At 31.9% G+C, this 22,227-nt stretch overlaps 1 protein-coding gene across 4 annotated transcripts in view; it reads right to left on the bottom strand.

Annotated features, from left to right (window-relative positions):
* Positions 1-22,227, bottom strand: part of LOC130898171 (peroxidase) — a 42,773-nt gene that overhangs the window by 6,049 nt on the left and 14,497 nt on the right. Inside the window, exons 1-7 of one of the 4 annotated variants that reach the window (XM_057807254.1) lie at positions 18,981-19,050; positions 13,708-13,847; positions 11,191-11,402; positions 9,251-9,427; positions 8,895-9,091; positions 7,262-7,457; positions 2,142-2,487 (exon numbers count right to left, since the gene is read on the bottom strand). In XM_057807254.1, the coding sequence (XP_057663237.1) occupies positions 2,142-2,487; positions 7,262-7,457; positions 8,895-9,091; positions 9,251-9,427; positions 11,191-11,402; positions 13,708-13,841 (1,262 nt within the window). In that variant the 5' untranslated portion in view covers positions 13,842-13,847; positions 18,981-19,050. Of the gene's footprint in view, positions 1-2,141; positions 2,488-7,261; positions 7,458-8,894; positions 9,092-9,250; positions 9,428-11,190; positions 11,403-13,707; positions 13,848-14,677; positions 15,047-18,980; positions 19,051-22,227 lie in introns of those variants that run through there. The other 3 variants (XM_057807253.1, XM_057807252.1, XM_057807255.1) reach the window with 3 other exon arrangements.

The raw sequence follows: 22,227 nt of genomic DNA, 5'->3' as shown, positions 1-22,227 counted from the left end.
TTTCACGTCTTTCAGTCCGATATATCTTTCTCTTCACTTGACATCAGATCATAGATAGCAATAAATTGGACTCAGAGAAAGATATGTATTATGTACGCGAACTGCGACGTGAAAGATCTATTATGTTCCACTTTGCTAAAGCTACACTGATCCTGGATGTTACAGCTTTTTATACACTCCCACAGTATGGATTAAGAAACTTCAGAGGTTAGTCCCCTCCTTTTAATTTCGGTCAAACTAATCACTTGTGCTCGGGTGCCTGCTGTCTCGGAGCATTATTATGTATTCCGTAAATTCTTTGAGAGTGTTTATTCAAATGACGTTAAAACTCTGTAGGAATACTTGAGTTATTTCTCGATGTATTTATTCGATATTTGACGGTTGCAGTTTTCGAGTCTCATATGTCTAAGACCCGATTTATACCATCCATTCACTTGCTTGAATGCAGTTTACTATTTTCTTTATTTCTGATTCCAAGTGGTTTCTCCTCGGTATATAGAACAGCTGTGGTCCGCTGAAGATAGTCTGGGTACATTGTTTTATTTCCTGGATTAATTTAGTGCTTCTAGACATGCAATATCAATTTAGACCGGATTATTCGTGAGTAAATGGCTTAAATAGCTGCGTGGCTGTAAAAGAAAATTCTTTTTTCCCTTTCCGAAAGCTTCTGCCCAACTTTCTAATCGATAAGACTTCTGCTTGCAAGGTGCCAAAATGGGTTTCTGATGTGATTTTGAGGGCATCTGTTTACTATGTCATGGTATGACTTTCGATTAAGTAAAGCGTCTCGTATTTTCAATTCTTCACTCAACAATTCTGAGAACTTCTTTCAAAGTTACCTGATTTTTGTAAATAAATTTTGGGATTTTCTAGAGGGGAATTTTTGTCAAGAATGCCTTCCATTTTGCTAAATTTGTAATTTTCCCTTTTCTTCGTCAGCCTTCGACCATTCTAATCAAGTCTTTCTCCGACAATGTGTAGTGGAGTCTCCGTATGCTTGTGTGTCGCTTCGTCGACTGTTGCTTAAGATTATTCTACCATCCGATTGCCCAAAAGCTTATTATTGGTCTCACAATTATGCTGTACATCCATTAAAGTATGCGAGAGTTTCATCCCTCCGTTCGCCTACTATTCAATGAAATCAAACTTACTTATATCTGTAAAAATATAATGAGTTTTCCAGTGGTATTTAAGTTGAACCTAAACGCGTTTCAAAGTATCACGACTTATCTAATAATTAGTTATTCAAATTCGTATCAATTTCATTTAAAAATAACTGATATTATTCTAAACAGATCGCTCTGACATCTCCATAGATGATTTTTGTCTAGATTTTCACCTCTCAATAACAAAGAAGTGATATTGGTGGATTTTCCTTTGAGGAAGAAATTATAGATTCAATCGGAGAAAAAAATTATCTCTACATGTATGATAGAAAAGGTTGTGGATAAGTAATTAAATTGAGTAGGCATAAACTACTACAAAGGATGGATGGATTTTGTTATTCAGTAATCTTAGGTTGAATGTAAAGTCATGAATTAATACAGTTTTATTATTTCTTTATTATTTTTATTCTTTTGACCAGCAATATATTGATTTCCTCAAGACTTATCAATCATATAAATACAATTTGAGACCGGGTTAATTTTTAATAAATCTTCCATCTTAATTGATACGACAGCAATGATTCTGGGATCTGTCATTTGATTATTGTTATGAGCTGCGTCATTTAGTTTATGTTTCACAGCAATTGATGCAGAGTATCTTATGAAAATGACAAAAAAATTGAGAATTCTACGCTATCAATTACAATGATAAAAAAGTTAATGAGCAAAGTGCAGTTTCCATGGTAGAAATTAAACTTCCATTTTCTTCTTTGTCGCATATATCCCTGGAAGACTAACTTTTATATCCAGACATTTAAAAATGATGCTACGGAATGTAATTGACTCAAACGATGGAATCAAGCTAAACAAATACATATTCAGACGACTTTGGTAAATCTAATCTAACCTAACCTAACCTAACCTAACCAAAATCATGTGTTTTATCAAATAAAAACATCAAGTATTTATTGACCCGTCCTAATATTCGTATAGTTTTAAAAAACCAATTTAATCACGGGAAAATTTAATACTTACTCTAAGCGTCCAGCAATTTGAGAATGGAAATACCGAAAAGCTGCTGTTGCGTGTTCATTTAAAACGGTGGGATTCACAGTGGGCTCATAATCATTTACAAATGTGTTGGTTTTATATATGATTTTGTTTTTCAAAGAATTATGTAAGCCAATGAAGAGAGGCAACCATTCGTAATATGAGATTTGTTGATGTTGTGCTATGTTGATTATTCTTGCTTCTTGGAAAATCGTTTCATCATCCCAATGAGGGTTCAATTTTGCTAAAATTCCAGCGATTCTATTGTGTTCTCTAAGAAGAATAATCTGAAGAAGAGTTAGCTGAGGATTCTGATTAACTCGAGCATCACCTAGAAAATTGATTAGAATGAGTGAATAAAAACTCTTCAAACTCTATCCACGACTAATAAATATTTTTGTTGAAGCTTTTTTGTTACATTATTAGAGACACTATTATTATATTCTAACAAATATTTTAGGCAATCGTATAATAAAAATCTATTTAAAAAGCTATTTACTAGTTAAACAATTATTATAAGGCATTTTCAGCAGCTTGTCTAATTTCTGGTTGTGTTAAAAAAGACGCTTCCATTCTCTATATCCATATTTAGTAGTTTTTTTTAACATAACTTAACATAATATATTGAAACATTGAGATATCTGAGCACTCAATAATATTGACAGGTTTGAGTCAAATTTATATTGTTTCAAAAGTTACTTCAATTGATAAATTGTTTCAAAAACCATAGTTAATAAACAAATATACGACGAACACGTTAATGTCGCTGATATTTCTATGTTAATGCTCCATGCCCTAAAACTGAAGGTTCCGGGCTCGAATCTAGTTTAAGAAAATTCACTTTTTCAAGTGTACCGAACTAAATTAGAATTAGAAATATTCAATAGTGTTTTACATGTTAAAATCATAAAAACAATTTTTTGGTAATATAATACAGCTAAATTAAGAACATCTTAGAGCAGTGATTAATGGATTCATTAAACACATCCGTGATTAATAGGATTTATTAAAGTCGAGCAAGCAGATGTATAATTGTTACATTATACAACAGTCGTGGATAAATAAATTTATTCAATTTCAAAATTTGAATATAGGTTAGGTTAGACAAACCAAATAGGCGAGCGGATCACCCCCATTTTTTTCATGTACCGACCAATGATCAAAATCGAGTTTTAAGTCGAAAATCCAGAAAAAATTAAATCGTAATTTTTGCTGTTCTACTCGCTGTATTTTTGCGAATAATGAATACTTTTTCATGAAATTTTTTTGGCATACCCTTGAACCAATCCAAAAAGTAAATAAATACATCCGAATTCCCCCAAAAATTTTCCGGCTGTATAGAAAATTCCGGAAAATTTATTTTAGGCTCTCCCGACTTTGTGCATACGATTGACAAAGTTGAGTGAGGAAGTTTAAAATTTACTACTTCTGAATGCATGATACTAAAATTAATGATGTGAATAAGTTTTTGGGAAAGTCTCAGATCTTAATATGTAGAAGAAAAAAAGATACAGCGATTTCAAGATGCGAGTTACGGGAATTTCAACTGCTCTCGCAAAAGTTTCATCATGAATTAGCCACGAAACTAATTTATTCAAGATATCTGGAACGAAATGTGAAGAATGTTGTTGCGATATTTCATCGGGTAGAGGATAATCTACTGATTTAGGTATTTCTTTTATTCGTTTTCGAACGATGCCGACCGCTCCATGAATAATACTCATTTCATTACGTTCAGTACTTTGAGAAATGTATGTGTCAGCGTGATTTTTCTCAGCATCCAAAAAATTATGCAAAATCAATCCTACAGTCCACTTGGAAGGAGCTACAATGTCTAGCTTGCCAGTATGCGAATAAAAATTTATTTTTTCACCTGCTACTTCACGCAGTTTGTCTTTGATGAACGTTGAACGAATATTCAGAGTTTCTTCGTAACTTTTCAGCCCTTTCTCGATAATTTTTTGGCGAAATTTATCACAAATATTAGGTAATAAAATCAAATGACCGTCATCCAATTTTTTTCCATAATAGGAAAAAGTCTCGCGAGCTAAACTAGCATAATCTCCCATCTCCATTTATTTTGGAAGGCATTGAGTGCTTTTGCCGAAATATAATCTTGATAGCACTTTATGTGATACTGTGTGCAAATCAAAATTCAAACCTAAATCGACTTTCAACGACAGTATCTTTTGTAATTTTTGCTGCGTCGTTGTTTTAATTGTACTACTTTTGTCTGCGGAAACAAATGATACCTTTTTTCGGATTTGCTCCTTTCCCACAGAAAAAACAATTGGTATACCAATCAAAGGACAGTGACGTTTCCGAACGGACAATCTTTTTCTTCGGAGGCGCATCATCGTTTGCGTCCGAGCTCCGCTTGAGAGAGCTTTCCATTTCGTTCTTCAATGTTTGCTATTCCCCCGAAATTGAATGAAGCAATTTGCCATCACAGACATTTGTAAGAATACAGCAATAAAAATATATAAATAAATAAAAACACAACAGTCTTTCTATGCCAATGTTTATAAATTTTTTAGAGGTTAGTTTCTGCAAAAAGTAGTTTACTTACCACACGCATCATTGCAAGTTGAAATTTTAATATATCTTTTCGAATTATTGGTAACTTTATGACAACAAGTAAGTTGTAGACAAGTTTATAACGTATTCAAACTTAAAAACATTTCTACCTTTCATTCACTTTCTAAACTTCCACTCAGCCGATTGTTGGCATTGTCGTAAGAAAACAAGTGAACACACAAATCATAACATATATAGAAAACAATTTCCTCTAGCGACATGCCTCGAATTTTTATTTGGAAATATGTTTCGAGATATTTTTCAACAGATGTATCATTTAAAAATTATATTTTGTTTTTAATGTTAATTTCAATTTATTGCATAAATGTTATTTAAAATACGTTCAGTAAACTTTATATGAATATTCAACATTGAAAATTATAAACTTTCATGTATGTTAAAAAAATAAAATAATTCGCTATAAGAGAATTCCCGCATGCGCTACTCGAGCGGCGTCGCGACGCGGAGTCGAAAGTCGCATCTTGAAATCGCTGTATCTTTTTTCTTCTACATATTAAGATCTGAGACTTTCCCAAAAACTTATTCACACCATAAATTTTAGTACCATGCATTCAGAAGTAGTAAATTTTAGATTTCCTCACTCAACTTTGTCAATCGCATGCACAAAGTCGGGAGAGCATAAAAAAATTTTCGGGAAATTTCTATACAGCCGGAAAATTTTTGGGGGGATTCGGATGTATTTATTCACTTTTTGGATTGGTTCAAGGGTATGCCAAAAAAATTTCATGAAAAAATATTCATTATTCGCAAAAATACAGCGAGTAAAACGGCAAAAATCACGAAATCATTTTTTCCAGATTTTCGAATTAAAACTCGATTTTGACCATGTTCCCCCAACTTTGGAAAAAAATAAATGTCATATTCGTATTCAGCACCCTCGAAAATATAAAGATCAATGGTTTTTAACGACTAGAACGAGGTTGGTCGGTTTTTGGTAGGCGACTTTTTGGGGTGACCCGCTCGCCTAAATAATCATCAGATATAGACATTACTCTTTTTTGGTATGATAATATTAATCACTTAAAGTATATCAAACAATTAAATAAACGTCTATAAATACAAAAAATCATCTGATCCATCTGAAAGAATATAATATGATGAAACCCATTGAAAAACAAAGGGAATATAACAAAAACGGATGAAAAAATAATTTACGGACGATCTGGGGACAAGAAGTGAAAGGGGTGTGTTTTTAACGGAAAAAAGGTTTATCTCAATTTGCAGCAAAGCTACACGTCCTCTGGAAAAAAGTTAAACTGCAAAGTTGTAGGTATTAAAAAATCTATTGTATTCATTTTTTTTCATATAACCTCAAATATATATTTGAAAAATTCAAATAACCAAGTTTTTGGTATTTTATTTCTATCTTTTTGTGAAATTCGGTGAAAACTTACCTTTTCATGTCCCAAACATATTGTATTTTTTTTAAACATTTATTTTTTTATCTTATTTTGACTCAGTATATAGAAAATTCTCACGTCAAAATATAATTTTTTAAATTGGTAGACTTTTTACTCGTTGGAGTCTCTATTAGTTAAATTGTTAATAATTATATACAATTTTTAGCTGTTTATTTGGCACTTTGATTAGATACCTTATTACACTTCAATTACTGGAAAAATGTGAGATTCCATTTTATATTTATAAACATAACTAATTACAGTGTAAAATTTTAATATAATAGCCGAAAATTGTATATAATCATTGAAAACAAATCTTTCGGATTCGAGCTATTTTCCCTCTTTTAGCATTTTCTGAGAAAATTTACAATCATTGTTCATTATATATGAAATTTTTTTTCACACCATCAGAAAGAGGAGATTTCAACAAACAAAAAATACGTTTTTTAAAGTCGTTATGTTGACGCGGAACATTTCGATTGATAACTAAGGTGCTTTATAAAAATCCAGTCAAAATAACGTGATAAAAAACTTGCTTGGTCACATAAATTTTGAGGTTATGTGAAAAAAGTTTAAATACAAAAAATCTAAATCGTTTTATCACCTATGGCTTTGCTATGCAACTTTTTCTCTTTCTAAGAAAATGTAGTTTTACGGTAAATCTAGATAAACAATTTTTAACGCTAAAAACTCACCCTCTACACTTCTCGTCCTCAGATCACCGGAAAATTATTTTTCCTTCCCTTTTTGTTATATTATCTACCTTTCTATTAATTTTTTGGTTCTAAAAATAGCGTACCTTGTTCTATCTATCAACAACTAAATTTTATACCTTATCAATTTGTAAAACCTACTTAAATTGGAATTGAACTATCCTAGATTCCGTAGGAATAAAAATCACATGCAACAAAAACAATCAAAGAGTAAATTTCTGAGGAAAAATACGATAAAATGATAGAATATAAGACAGATCATTATAATAATTCCACTTGGTTATCCAGCTCTATGAATATGAGAAGATTGTTTTCACATATTATTTTTCTATCATTTATCTCTTATAACTATTCATAATCTAATCTAGGTTTCAAAATTGTAAATTCCCCTTACCCGCAAGATAACAAGCTTCATAAGGATTCTTAGTTGTACATACTGCAGATGCGTTTAATGATCTTGGAGGCCATTCCTGACCTCTTCTGATATCGGCCCTCAGCCTACCACCTTGGAATTCTCTAACTTGTTGACTAACTTCATTATTATTCCCATAAACGATCGATAGATCCAAATAATGATTCACAGCAGTTAACTGGAAATGTAACGAGATATTTTTTACACTTGAATAAATGAACCAAAGGTGGTTACTAAATGTACCAAGATCACAGGAATTAAAGAAACTACCATTCTCAAACTTCAAAACCATATAAAAACCGGTTTAATTACGCAACATAAGAAGAACGCCATCATTGAAGACCCTAACAAAATTTACGGAGCAGTTGAATATGTTATTAAGAATGGAATACGTGGTTATCGTATGTATTAATCGTTGGTTCATATCCGACTCGAAAGACCATACAGTGTATTTGAAATTGGTGTAATGGTAGAGATCAATGTGAATATTCTTAACAGCTCAAGAAATTCTTTCTTATTCAACTTTCTTTCTATTATTTTATGAATGATAGATTTTTAAAGCAAATTTTACGTTCTCCATCTACGAATTTTGGACTCAGTAATTAAAATCCGCAATTCCAGAAATGGAGGTATTTCTTTTTTTATGTAATCAACAAGCACAACAGGGTAAACTGTGGATATTAATCTTGAGCTTCTGTAGGTTCTAGTATTCGGGAAAGACTGTTCTGGTAGCTGATTCCACAGGCTTGCACTTCTCCAAAGAAAGGAGTCCAAAAAAAGTGACGTTCTAGGCATCTGTAGGCAAATACGGTGTTCATGCGCCACGTCTACCTGTTAAGTAAGTCTTGCAAATCCTGCTCTAGATGGGACTAAGGTAAACAGCTCAGTATGATTGGGAGCATCTCCAAAGAGAGACGAATCTGGGCTTTGAAGAGGATTAGAAGCTAGCTGTTGCGAAGTATATAGATTTTGGTCTTAAAGGGGGCTTCAAGTTTTTGTAAAGCTGTCTTAGTAAATTCGGCTACATGAATAAGCTAGGACAAAACCAAATCCTGAGCTGCAGTGCCAGCTTTCTTTGTAAAAAACAGCAGCTTGCGTCGTTGCTGCATTATTACTTCCAACCTACTCCAAAATGTTTTCAAGATCGGTATGGAAGTTTTGTCATTTTGCTGGTAACATCATTCAATTGTTAATATTATTTTAAAAAATAGTTGAATCTAGAACCAAAATTTGCGAGGTTTATATCTTGGTTATTTTATATACACTCTGTACATAGATACCCATCCTGATATTTCGCAAATCAATAATGCGTGGCTGAAAAATTATAATGAATACTAATAAAAATAAATTTTGATGATGAAATTATTGATGTGAATTATCATCTATTTCATCGACATGGTTTCGTTTAATAACAAAAAATTTCTTCGCCGTTTCTCAAAACATAAAAAACTTATTAATAAATGGTGAGTGAATGAGAACAGCGCAACTATTAGCAATAACAAAATTATAATATTCAATAACAATATTTTATAGTTCATTTAAATAATTATAAGAAATTTAGTTCTACTGATGTAATATTACACCATGTGATTTAATAATACTTGTAAATACTTACTTGTTCTGCTGGTTGATTTCCTCCTACACAATTACGATCACGGTTAGTGATAGTTCTTACAAAGTTAAGGCATCTGGTATTGGTTTTAGAATGCTGTAGATCATTATCGGGTAGCACAATTGGATAGCAGTGTTCCGGAATATTGGCTAATTCCAACAACTGTCCATCACTTGAACAGCATCTTGTACTGTGGGGCTCTTTAATAGGTCAAAATGTATCAGTAACATGAATTGAAAATACTTTGTTATTGATATATTAAGAAGTAACTTTTCATATTCGTTTGAAAGAAAACGTGATTAGTTTTATCTATGGCTTTGGTAACTGATGAAATATTTTTCATAAACTTTGTAACTTACGTGCTTGGGTACTTCCAAGAATCATACTCATGTCATGGGTGATAATTTGACCATACTGCATAGTATTCAAAGTGAACAATGGATCTTCAACAGGAACGTCTGGATATAAAGCCAAACTAACTAATCTCGATAAAGGTAAGTCATTTCCGCTTTTGGCTGTAGACGGATTACTTATTCCTGAAAATTAATTATAATAGACATGTTCTGTTAGAGTCAGACCAGGTTCAAATGATAGCAAGATCTCTAGTTGTGAAAGATTGTAATTGGTGCGATGCAGATCTTGATTAAAAAATGCCTAGATCAACAAAAAGATGTTTATGCTTGCTTTATCGAATACGCGAAAGCATTTGACACTATCAACCACGACAAACTTATAGAAGTATTATATCGTTCAGGCCTCGACACCAAGTATATTATAAAAAATCTGTATTGGAATTAAAAGTCAGGACATAAGCATTGCTAGGAGAATTAGGCAGGATTGCATTCTATCGCCGTTGCTGTTCAGCTTGTACTCAGTGAAAATAGTTATAGAGGCACTGGAAGAATGTGATAAGGGTAACAAAATTAACGGTGTACCAATCAACAATCAACGATATGCAGATGATACTGTCGTATTGGCAGATAACGTCGAAGATCTACAGATTCTTCTCAATAGAGTAACTACAATAGGCGACAAAACTGGTCTTAAGATCAAATTTATGTTGATTAGTAAGAGAAAAATTCAAAATGTAGATCTGTATATAGAAACGGATCCCATTAAGAGAGTACATCGCTTGAAATACTTGAGATATATAATAAATGATGAATGGAACTCTGATTAGAGTTTAAGATTAGAATTGAAATAGCAAGATCCATTTTCATTAAAATAAGAAAGCTCTTGAGCAACCGCAGCCTGAGAGCATTGGTACGGTGTGGAAGGGTGGACACTAAAAGTAGCAACAATGAAAAAATTAGAAAATTTTCAAATGTGGCTGTACAGACGCATTTTAAGAATACCTTGGAATGATATAGTAACCAATACGGAGGTACTGTGAAGAATGGCTAAAGATTTAAAATTTCTTGTAACTATTAATAAAAGAAAAGCGTCCTGCCTAGGCCATATATAGGAATGAAAAATACGGTTTGCTACAGCTTATCGTGAAAGGCAAGATAGCAGGTAGGAGAGGGTTAGGTAGAAAGAAAAAATCCAGGATGAAAAACCAACGTGAATGATTCCAAGTACCAGAAGCTTCGAATATAATTAAAGCGGCGCAAAATAGAGAAGTCTATCAAATGATGGTCGCCAACACGGTACTAAAAGAAGAAGAAAAGAAGAACAGTTTAGAGAAACTACATATTATCTTATCACACATTTTCAATGTTTGAACGACCTTTATCCGATCACATACCTTCAAATCGAGAATGCAAAAAATTCATCACTCATTAATAAAACAATTATATTTTCGATAAGTAACGTTTATGTTTATAGTTAATTGTTTAGTTTTATACAACTATTAGATTAAATTAACTATGAATTTAAATTGCGCATACATTCTTTATCATCCCAATGAAAATTAATAGTTAATAAAAGACATTGAAATATAACTATATCAGTGTTTCTACATATTGATCTAATTATATGGATTATCCGCTACTTTGCATAAGATATTATGAAACAAATATGTAGTTAATATATAGTTTGAAACACACGAAAAAGTTTCTTGTTAGAATAACATTATCTTAAAATTTGTGTATACATCTTAATTATATCTTAACTGGTATCTTCTTTTTTCAAATTTTCTAAAAAAAAACGAAATAGTTGACATAATAAGAAAGTGAAAAAAATAGTAACCGGGTGTAAAACGCACGGAAAAAATGATCCCACTTCTCCAAACTTTGCAAGAAATAATAAAAAGTAAAATTCACAAAGACTGATCGAGAACTAAGTAAAAATTACTCACCATCTCCATAGTTATGCGGCAGCAACCTGGTATAAGGAGTATTCGGAGTTCCCCAAACCGGATTAATTAAATTGTTACAGGAACCATCAAAAGATCTATACCTTGTGTTAGGACAATCAGCTGGTGGGGTTCCACATCCTAGAGTAGAAGGATCTATAGTTGGTTGGAATGGAGATCCAGAAGGTGAGAAACTTCTAAAAAAGCTGTCGCCTCTAAAATAAATATCCATTTATGAAGGTATCATAAAGAATCAAATTGGAGGTACATGAGTTAGGTACATGCCGAGAATCTACCTCGCTAACATTTTGACCTTTTGATCTATTTGGTACCCAGGACTGTTTACTAGCCAACTTTGCAACGTGAGCTACCTGTGTAAGGGCATGTGGTTTACCTATTCTGGCTTAAATGAGGTTGAATGTAACAATCGTAGCCTTTATCTACGGACAGCCTCGAATTCAGAGAGGAGGTGTTCAGCTGTTGCCTTTGGTTCTTTGCAGAAACAACGAGGGCTGCTGGTAGTTTTTTCGATGTTGTTCAGATAGTAATTCACTGGACAGTGTATAGTTAGCATACCATTAATTCTTCTTGGCTCGTTTGTGCTCAATGAAAAGGCTCTTAGGAACCAATTGGTAGAATTAAACAGAAATCACTGCAACTGTTTCAGAACTATGATTTCCTAATATCTTCTTGTAATCCCATTTTTTATGAAGTTGTCCTAGGTACAGGGTATATATTGATACACATTAATAATTGAGATAAAGATAATTCCCACGCAAATTGATCACCGAAATAGAGTGGTGACAATTGGAAAAGTAAACTAACGAAACCAAAATTGGATATTAGCAACATTCAGACTAACATTTTAACATTTTCTGATTATGTGATATACTATGCTCTACATTTTTTCATTTGCAATCGGTTCTTTTACACGATCCAATTTTTTTCGAAATTATTTGGAGAATAACTTCAAATTTATACCCCTTAACATACAATACCCAATTGGGGACCACTGTTGGATGATGAGTCTTACAATTGAGGAAAAAGTGTTTTTTGTTGAGGATTATTTTCGCTCCTACAAAAATTGGGTGCAAGGTGAACCAAATTTAAAGTTAGTAACTTGTAAAAATAGGTATCGGGAACGGACTGGCAGATCTGTTATACCATTAACTGTAAGAACAGATGAAAACCATGTCGTCCACAAAACTAAAGTCTTCCTTCAACGTAACTGAAGCTGGATAACAGGAATAGTCGATTAAGCTTTTGTTCAGAGACGTACTTGGGTTTCTGTACCGAATGTAAGTTGGACACCGTTTGAACGATTGAGAGGGTTATGTATTTTAGACAATTTTTGGCTATGCTGTACGAGGACCCAGATTTCTTGAATAATGTATAGTTCTTAGACGAGAATATTCACTTGGATGGTTGAATGGTTACATTAATATGAAAAAAACTCGCTTCTTTGTTTACGTTTGGCCAGACGTTATTGTCCAAAAACTGCTGCATCATGATTAAATGAAGGTGCTTATTTTACGTATTTATATTGTAGATTTTTTCGTATATTTATAGTGCCCTGCATATTCAGACGTATTTATTCAAATTTAACGGCAAAATTTATTGTTATTTTTGTACTTTTTTTCTAGTTTTTGTATATAGTTACTCAAATTTATAAATATTTATGATACTTCTCAGTTTAAATTTGCTTCTCAAGCTTATTGCATGACATGCCAGGTATCTTTTAACAGTTTTTAACAAATAGAACATATATTATTTTTCAATATTTAAATATAGAGCAATTTTACTAATAGGTTTTCTGACTAAAAATTTTTCAACGAAACTTGTTTTGTTGCCGAGAAAAAGTTAGTTAAAACAAATGATGTAACTTATTAGTAGGAAATGAAAAATCACTTTCCACTGTTTAATGATATTTAATTAAAAACGTGGGAAGAGTATATACACGAATATACAAGAAAGCACTTCCATATATTCTTTTGTCTCCAAAGCCGGTGGTGACTGGGATGGATATTAATGAAGCGGCTTTAATTTATGTCAAATATATGTAAATTTGAATATTAATTTTTGAAAACTATGAAATCTATGTTTGTTACAAAAAATAACACTTTTTAAAACCGCCGCAAATCTTAGATAATCATTTCGCAGACGATGAATACATAATCAATCGATAGCTTGGAATATATTAAAACTAGTACTCTTTGGTGTTAATTTTTGGCACATTCCCACTACTAAAACGCTCATAATCTATCTGGCATCTTCTACCTCAATCCTCCACAAGAAAGAAACTATTAAACATATCCAAAAATATACTGCAAGTTATTTAAATAATGAGAATATTTAAGCCACGACTTAAAAGTAAAAGTAGTCACTTCGTTCAACATAACGTTTAGTGTTTTTTTTATACGATATCAACGTTGAATTTGATTAAAGGTGTATGTAATTCAATCTCCTGAAAAATTTTTGACATACGTAAACTAACTGATTTTAATATTTTTTAAAACTTACCCGATCACTCCAGGTATATTTTGAACTCTATTTCCCGGCCGCTGAAAGAAAATATTGTATGAAGGATGAACAGCAATCACCAAATTCACAGTAGCTTGTAAAATGAATATATAGGTGTGAGTATTCAACGCCATATTAATCTGAAACCAAAAGGTTATTGTGTATCATGTATCTGAAAGAAAAATTCTTTTTTGTTGACTTACAATTTACACCAATTTTCGAAAATACAAAATGAATAGAGATTGTTAAAAAAATATATCAAAACAACGCAAACAGACAGAATAAATATGAAAAATGACAATAATATGAAGAAAAGAGGAATCAAACTGGTAATCAGAGAAATACTGCAGATCTCTGGCCAGCTGAGCAAAGGCGACAAGCCTCCAAAGAAACGGCGTTGGTCTTTCTGTCCTCGAGCAAAGGATGAAAAAATAAAGCTGTACTGTTCATTAGTAATGCTACAATGTGTGAGGAAATTTGTTCAAGGGAATGCGAATATACTGAATAGAGAAGAACATAAACCACCTGAAAGCAATTTTTCTGTTATAAATTCAAAAAATTTACTGTCACGTGTTTTGCAATTCAATTCCTATAATATTTATGAAATAAATGTAGTGTAGAGCATGTACATAAAAATTTTTGTTACAGATTTCACTAATTTTCATTTTATACATATTTTTTCATTGCCAGAGTCAATGGTATATCAGATATTTGGTAATTTTTAGAGTAAGATTTACATTTTTGAGAATGTTTTGTAAGAAAACCCTTAAATACCTTCCTGTTTACAAATATTTAAAGGATTTCCACTTCTAAAATATATATAATTAGTTTTAATCCCGTTTAAAAAATCTCAAAATTAAATCGGGATTAATTAATCGATGTATTTCAAATCAAAATATTAAACTTTTTCAGAAATTCTCTAACAATATATGTTACTGATCAAAAATGATTTCAGCCTGTTTGAATATACCTTAATAAGCATTTTTAAAACCTTATGAACACAAAAAAGAAAATTATATTGTGGTCCACGAGACCCCAGGGTTAATTTCCGTCTATTCTAGTGTTATACACAAAGGTTAAAGTTCACTAAATTCGTATGGATTTTAGTAATATCATCAATCGTTCATTTTTGAAGAATTTTTATTAAACTTTCCCATTCTAATTAAACGTTTAAATACTACTCACTTCTTTTTATAAATATTATAACTCATAGGGATAATATTTAAATTAATACTATGATAACAAAAACACCAAGCCAACTAATTTCGAAATTAATCCAATCAGGCATTACTTCTAAAACAGATACAGATTGTACTGTAAACCTATTATAAATTATTGATTTACTATATTACTCACAAACGGCCATTTGGAATCCAGTTTTTCTTATAATAAAAACAAGTTTTGGATCCTTAAGTTTTTAGCGCCACAAATGAAGTTGAAATAAAATATGTATATAGGTAGTTTTTCAACAAATATTCTACTAAATACACAAAGGAACTGGAGAACTAGAGGAAATATATTCGGAAATTATATAATATATAAAATAATATAAGAAGTTCGAATAAATTATTATCAGAAACTTTGCTTTGAGTTTCCAAAATAAGAGCTTATGTCTAAGCATAATTTCTAAACTATACATTAAAAATTTTAGTGAAATTCTTCGGTTTCTCAGTTCTTGAACCTTTTTAATTTCATTTTTTGGAATAAATGTTCTGGATTATAAGGTCTATTTGATTTTAATAGGTCTTCAATGTTCCGGCTTTTATCAAAATTATAAACAGTGTAAAAATTCGACTGCAAAACTGACATACCGCAGCGATATTTTTAGAAGTGTTTTTAATTCCTATTCGCTGGACAAAGGTAGTGAATATTATTAGTTGACATATTCTCAGTAACCCAGCTAAGAAACCAAAGTATCACTAAAGAACACGTGCTTCTAGAAAAATTAGGATCAAAAACATCGGCTGATTATGTTAAAAATAATCTACATAGTCAAAAATTAAAATTCTTTCATAATATTTTCGTCTATTATAATAGAAGTTAGTTATTTTAACAACGGGATGATAATGGAAACCCTTGTTATTTTTTACTCCTTCAAGTAAGAATAGAACTACTATACAATAATTGTAATTGTGATATTTCTATTCGAAAAAACTACATTTAATAAAATAAATCCAAATTCACTAGGAATTTTCATCCTATATCTCATGTAGCTTAGGCTTTCTATTTATTTTGGCTAAAATATTTTTGAACATGCTCCACTTCTTTTACTTCACTGTCTGTATTTATAAAATATCGAATTTAACAATTCATTAGTCTTACATCTAAAACACCAAAAAATAAAAGGGGTAATATAATATAAGAGGATGTATTGACAAATTCTTAGCCTACTATAGAACTAAACACAATTTCAATGTCGAAATATTTTATTACTCAACATATTCTTCTCTAAATTAGATACATTTATTACAGCGAACCTGCAACGTCTCTAGACATTTCAAAAAAAAATGGTTCTTATTGCGCTGCAAACCAGACCTCCACATCTTTTATTACCTCCTAATTGGAAGGAAATTTCTGACCTTTTAAACTTTTTTTCAGTTGAGGAAAGAGATTATAGTCGGACGGAGCCAAATCTGGTGAATAAGGGAGGTGTTCTAGTAATTCATACCCTAAATCACGAATTTTTTGCATGGCAACATGAGATTTGTGTGCAGGGGCATTGTCCTGCAAACATAAAACACCTTTAGATAGCGTTCCGCCTCTTTTCTCTTTAATTTTTTCCCGTAGAGTGGTCAGTAATGTCGAATATTAATCTCCAGCTATTGCTCAACCCTTTTTCAGAAAATCGATCATGATTAGTCCAAGGAAATCCCAAAAAACTGAAGCACGAACTGTTCCAGCAGATTTTTACACACGAAACTTCTTAGGTTTTGGAGAACCAGAGTGTCGCCATTCCATCGATTGTTGCTTTGTTTCTGGATCGTAGAAATGTACCCAAGTCTCATCCATAGTAACAATTCGGTTTAAGAAGTCTACATCGTTTTTTCAAATCGAGCACAGATCGAACGCGATGCTTCTACCCTTGCACGCTTTTGGTCAACATTCAAACATTTGGGGATATCAATACATCCTCGTATTGACGTTCCTTGTCATAATTGTTTACATAAGACAGGAATCTAAATATTTAGAAAGTATATTAAGAAGTTGTCAATCTAATCCTGTCAAATGATACATTATTTGTCCAGGGTTGTGAAGTTTGCAACCGAGCGACCAATAAATAGCTGCCCATATAAGGATCACGAGATCCTGTTTATCTTGTTTGTAGATACGCTTCTTAATTTGTTTTGCTTATAAATGCATGTAATGTATCGCTATCTAAATGAGCTCACTCGCTCGTACCATATGGAATTTATACATCGACCTGGAAATTTTCGTTTTTTCCCAAACTACCCATCCATCTCTGACGTAGTGCGGATGTAACTGAAATATCCTTCGTTTTTTATTGAAAAAATTTCACAAAGTAAAATTTAAAACAATAGCCGATTCTATTTACAAAACTAGCATACTTTGTTGTAATTTCCAAACTTCATGGTATGTTACTGAATGGTATTCTGTTTGACCTGATTGCTACATTTTCTTGGTCGTATAGTTTCAATACACCGTATATTCGATCTGATTAAAAAACGTACATAAAATTATATACTGATATTTCTATTAAAACAAATATAAATTATTACAATCGATACATCTGCATAAAGGAGATAAAATTCAAGCATCGAATTATCGCCCAATTGCACTTTCCACGTTATCTAAGATCATAGAAAGATTGGTCAAAAAGAGACTTTTATCCTTTTATCCTATGTTCAAGTATAAAATACTAACTACCCATCAATTTGGGTTTTTAAATAACAAATGCACATGCACATATTCTCCCTCATAAATAATGTCCACTTCAGCCTAAACAGCCATCATTCCACGGCAACAACTTTTTCTGATTTTTCTAAGGCTGTCGATTGTGTTGATCATAATATTTAAATTAACAAATTGCAGTACTACGGTTTCAAGTAAACACCTCTAGCATGGTTTGAGTCATACCTTACCAACAGAAGTCAGATTGTAAGAGTTGATACAACGATGTCTTCTTGCAAGTCAATAGAATGTGGAGTGTCCCAAGGCTCAGTGCTAAGCCCTATTTTGTTTCTTCTATTTATAAATAAAATATGTCTATTTGCAGACGACACTAGTTACTCTTGGAGCAACCTTGATCTCAAGGATCTCATAGGACCATATCTAGTGACCTAATCACTCTTAAATCATGGTGCGATTCTAATCTCCTGTGTCTAAACGTGTCTAAAACTAGAGTTTTATCATATGAAAATACATTCCAGTCTTTTTTATTAAATAACACCACCATTGACGTCGTTGAATCTATAAAATTCTTAAGGGCTAGTTATGAATAATTCCTTAAAATGGGAATTACATATTGCCGCTTTATTCAAAAAATTAAGCTCCTCTTTTTGTGCGCTGAGATAAGTTTCCAACGAACTGAACTTATCCACCTCCTAACAAGTTTATTACGCCCTTATTTAGTCGCATCTCCTATATACCCTTCCCTTCTGGGGTACGTGGGGTGCGACTCAATTTAAGCGAATCTTCAAACTACAAAAGAGGGACTACTCATGCTTCTCCAATTTCAAAAAGGTGGTAGCACTGCTATCCACTTAGGAAGGAGCACGGAACACGATCTTAACCTACTTACTCCATGTTTAGAATTAGTTGAGGGCTCAACATTTTACATTGCTAAAAAAATGCACAATCACTTGCCAATTGAAATCAAATCGATGTCATCTTTTCTCGCACTCCCTAATAATTTTAGGGCATATTTACTGGAAACTCTGTTAAGGAGTACTGTTTTGTAAAAATAATATTTAATTCCGGGTATGCTACATACTGGTTTAATTTTTGCTATGGACTTATACTAATCATTACCTGTTACTATTACCTATAATTTTGTTACTTATTATGGTTTTCTTCTGTATATTGAAATTTTGTTTTATTTGTAAGTTTTTTCAGTTATTTTGATGTTTGTTTTTAGTTTTCACAAGCTTTTGTCTACAAATTTTTCAACTATAAAATCTCTCTCTCTATTTTGAAAATAACGTTAATAAACTGCACTAGTTACCAATAAGTAAATTATAATGACACATTTATTATGAAATCGTTTAAATATTGGTTGCGGAAATTCTATTTGTAGAATAAAAAATTACTTTTACCTAGATCTAGTAATTCCAAACTAATAAGATGTAATGTTTATTATATACCAGCAACAACACACATACAAATGACTTCGTTACGACTCTATTTATTTTTCCTAGGGCAATAAATATTTATTACTTATTTATAACGTACTATATTCTGATTACTTTACCCCTGATTACTGATTTTTTGGCTTTTCTAGCACGTCTATCACCTTTTTTGACTATAGTCCATTCGTTAATCAAACGAATTACCTGATTGGAAGCAATTTCAATGAATCGCTTAAAATAAATAAATAAATAATAAAAATACTAGTATATGACATGATTTATCATCGGTTTCAATAGATTTGAGAAGTGGGTATACATCTTACTTTACGCACCTCCGCTCAAATAGTGTCATAAGACAAAAAAACAAACTATCGATCAAAAAGCGTTGGAAACTAATTCTAACTTCAGTCTTCACTTTTCGGATGATAACTCAAAAACTGACAAAGTTACCGCAATGGAAACAATTTACGTGGCATAACTTGGGATAAGATTTTCTAGCCCCAATAGTACAATAAAAAATTTTCTAATTTTTTTAATTATCACACTATTTGAGCGGAACATCAGCAAGTTGAACATTATTAATCAAGCGGTTATGTATTACTGATAATTATTGAATATTAATTTATCGGTTATTTCACAACTCATAACGGGGAATATGAGAAATATCATAACGGATTGTTGTTTGGGCGTAATTTAGTCGACTTCAAAGCTTGTTATTTCATATAAATATAAAGTTTTTTCCAGCAGATTCTCTGTAACTACTTGATCATGATCAACTTAAAATAATAAACAAAAAGTTTTACGTTCCATCCACAAATTGAACTTGTTCAGTAGTAGTTCGATACGAGCAAACATGTTTTGAATCAATTTTGGAACATATGGAACATGTCAACACCTATTTTAGATCGTGGAACATGCTTTGTCAGGTTGTAAAATATTTATAAGATGGGGACGGACTATTTAGTCGGTAGTTTTGATTTTTCCTATCTATGTTAAAGGTGGTGTTCCAGCAGCAATTCTTAATTACGTGATCTTAATAAATTATAGTCAAGTCACACGTACTGCGCCATAGATCCTAGCACACTGCTGGAACAAACCTATATTAGCTGGGATAGCCTAACATATATCACATTTTAAGCGAATAAGCCCATTATACCTAGAGTTATTGACATCGAGTGCGGCTTTGAACAGTTTACCCAGAATAGCCGACAGTAGATTAGCCCCAGCACGTACCCTCACCAGCAATGATCGTCAGAGGAAGACATGTTGGTGAAGGTACAATTCTAACCGGAAATATCTGTCTAATTACAGAAAACTAGTTTAATACAGATATTTTCTACAGTTTGTTGGAGTGTGACACATTAGAACGAAAAAAACCTTCCTGATCTGCGCAAGTAGACAACAACAAGTACCTATTGCGCCTAACGTGACTCGTTAATAAAAAATATCTCGCTATCGCCCGATTTCATCATAAGTTTTATAATTATAACTGAAACTCCAAATAATATTAATCAATTAGTTGATATTAGTTCATTGTCATCATTATAATTTAAATACCTCTAATATTTGAATGCTGTTGGCGAAAAAATCTGTTAAACTATGCATAAAAATAATCAGTTATTTCAAGTGACTAGTAGTCATTAAACTTATGGTTTGGAAAAATATTAGAAAATAAAACAATAATTTCATTATATTTCTAATCAATTTATCTATTACAAACTCCAAATTATAATTTCCATGGGAAATGTTTCCATTTAGAAATTAATTCAATGGTAAGAAACGAAAACATAACCATTAAAATTCAGATGGAAATCGTTTTATGCTACAATACTGACCGAATTCTAGTTCAATCGTGGGTTTTTACTAGATACCGCTGTGAATTTTACGACCAGTCTGTAATATATGTTTTACTCTACTATCATACTGAAAGCACAAAAAATTAAAGCAACATTGTCATTGGATACTTTATTTTATATGCAAGTGGTGCACCCACTTCATTAAATTCAAATACCTTTCACTATTTACTCAATTGCCGTAAAAGAACATTCTAGACTATGAAAACGAAGGATAAAAGGACATGTGAATAGTGTACTACTTGTTTTCTAAGCACTTTACCTTTGGTTTACAGGATGTATAGTATAATGATATCAAAGTTCATCTAGATACCATACACGCGATTTGTACCGAAAAAAAAGTATACGATTTACTTTTGACTATAAAACCGGAGATTATAGACAAAATTCGAACATTTTGTAGGTAGTTTAAACATTCAACTAAGGCCGCCATATTGCGTGACGTCATAGAGTGTAAAATAAACACTGAACATATGATACAAAGTAAATACGACAGTTATTATCTCGGTTATTCTAAAATGATAAAAATGGTATATAAATCGTGTTTTTTGCCAGGATTTAAAAATACCACGACTAAATCACCTGTTAAAGTTTTTTTATGATGCCAAAAAATTCCAATGTACAACAAAAATGGTTTGAGAGTGTTAGTTATTTTGAAGATCCTGCGAGATATAATTATTTTTGTTGCTAGGATCATTTTACTGTAATTAAGATTCACATTCAACTTATTTTAATATTTCATAGTAATTAAGTTCATAATGCATTTATTTTTATACGTGCTTTATTCTTATATAAAGAAAAATGTTTTATTTGTACGTAACTAACAAATGAAAACTGTATTATAACAGAGCACGCTACGTTACTGGCAACGATAACCTCGTGATCATCAAAGAGACAACTGCTCAATGTTTTTTATTAAACCTATCACGTCACAACTGAAAACCAATGAGAAAAATTTGTGATTTTTAGATTTAGATATTATTCTTTCACTTTTATTTAAATACAGAGTGGGCCAGAGAGTTTTGAGTATTTAAAAAAATAATAATAAAAAAGCTAAATATAATTCATACACTTATTTTTTTGAAATATACATCTGGGAAATTCATTTCTTGAAAAGAACATATTTCAGGTGTGCACCATCGCGCTGCAAACATACCTCGAATCTAGATCTCAAATTGGTAAAAATTCGCTGTCACGTTGCGCGAATAGCTGCTATTTCTTCTCGGATGTTGGACTTCAGCTAATGAAGCGTGGCTGGGTTATTGAAGAATACTGTACTTTTCAGGTATCTTCATATAAAAAATCTAGTGGTGTTACGTCCGGACTTCTAGGCGGCCATGCAAAGTCACCTCGGGGAAATA

Source organism: Diorhabda carinulata, chromosome 9 (genome assembly GCF_026250575.1).
Source record: "Diorhabda carinulata isolate Delta chromosome 9, icDioCari1.1, whole genome shotgun sequence".
Classification (NCBI taxonomy): domain Eukaryota; kingdom Metazoa; phylum Arthropoda; class Insecta; order Coleoptera; family Chrysomelidae; genus Diorhabda; species Diorhabda carinulata.
The sequence above is the reverse complement of the archived record's forward strand: the minus strand, read 5'-3'. Positions and strand labels throughout refer to the sequence as shown.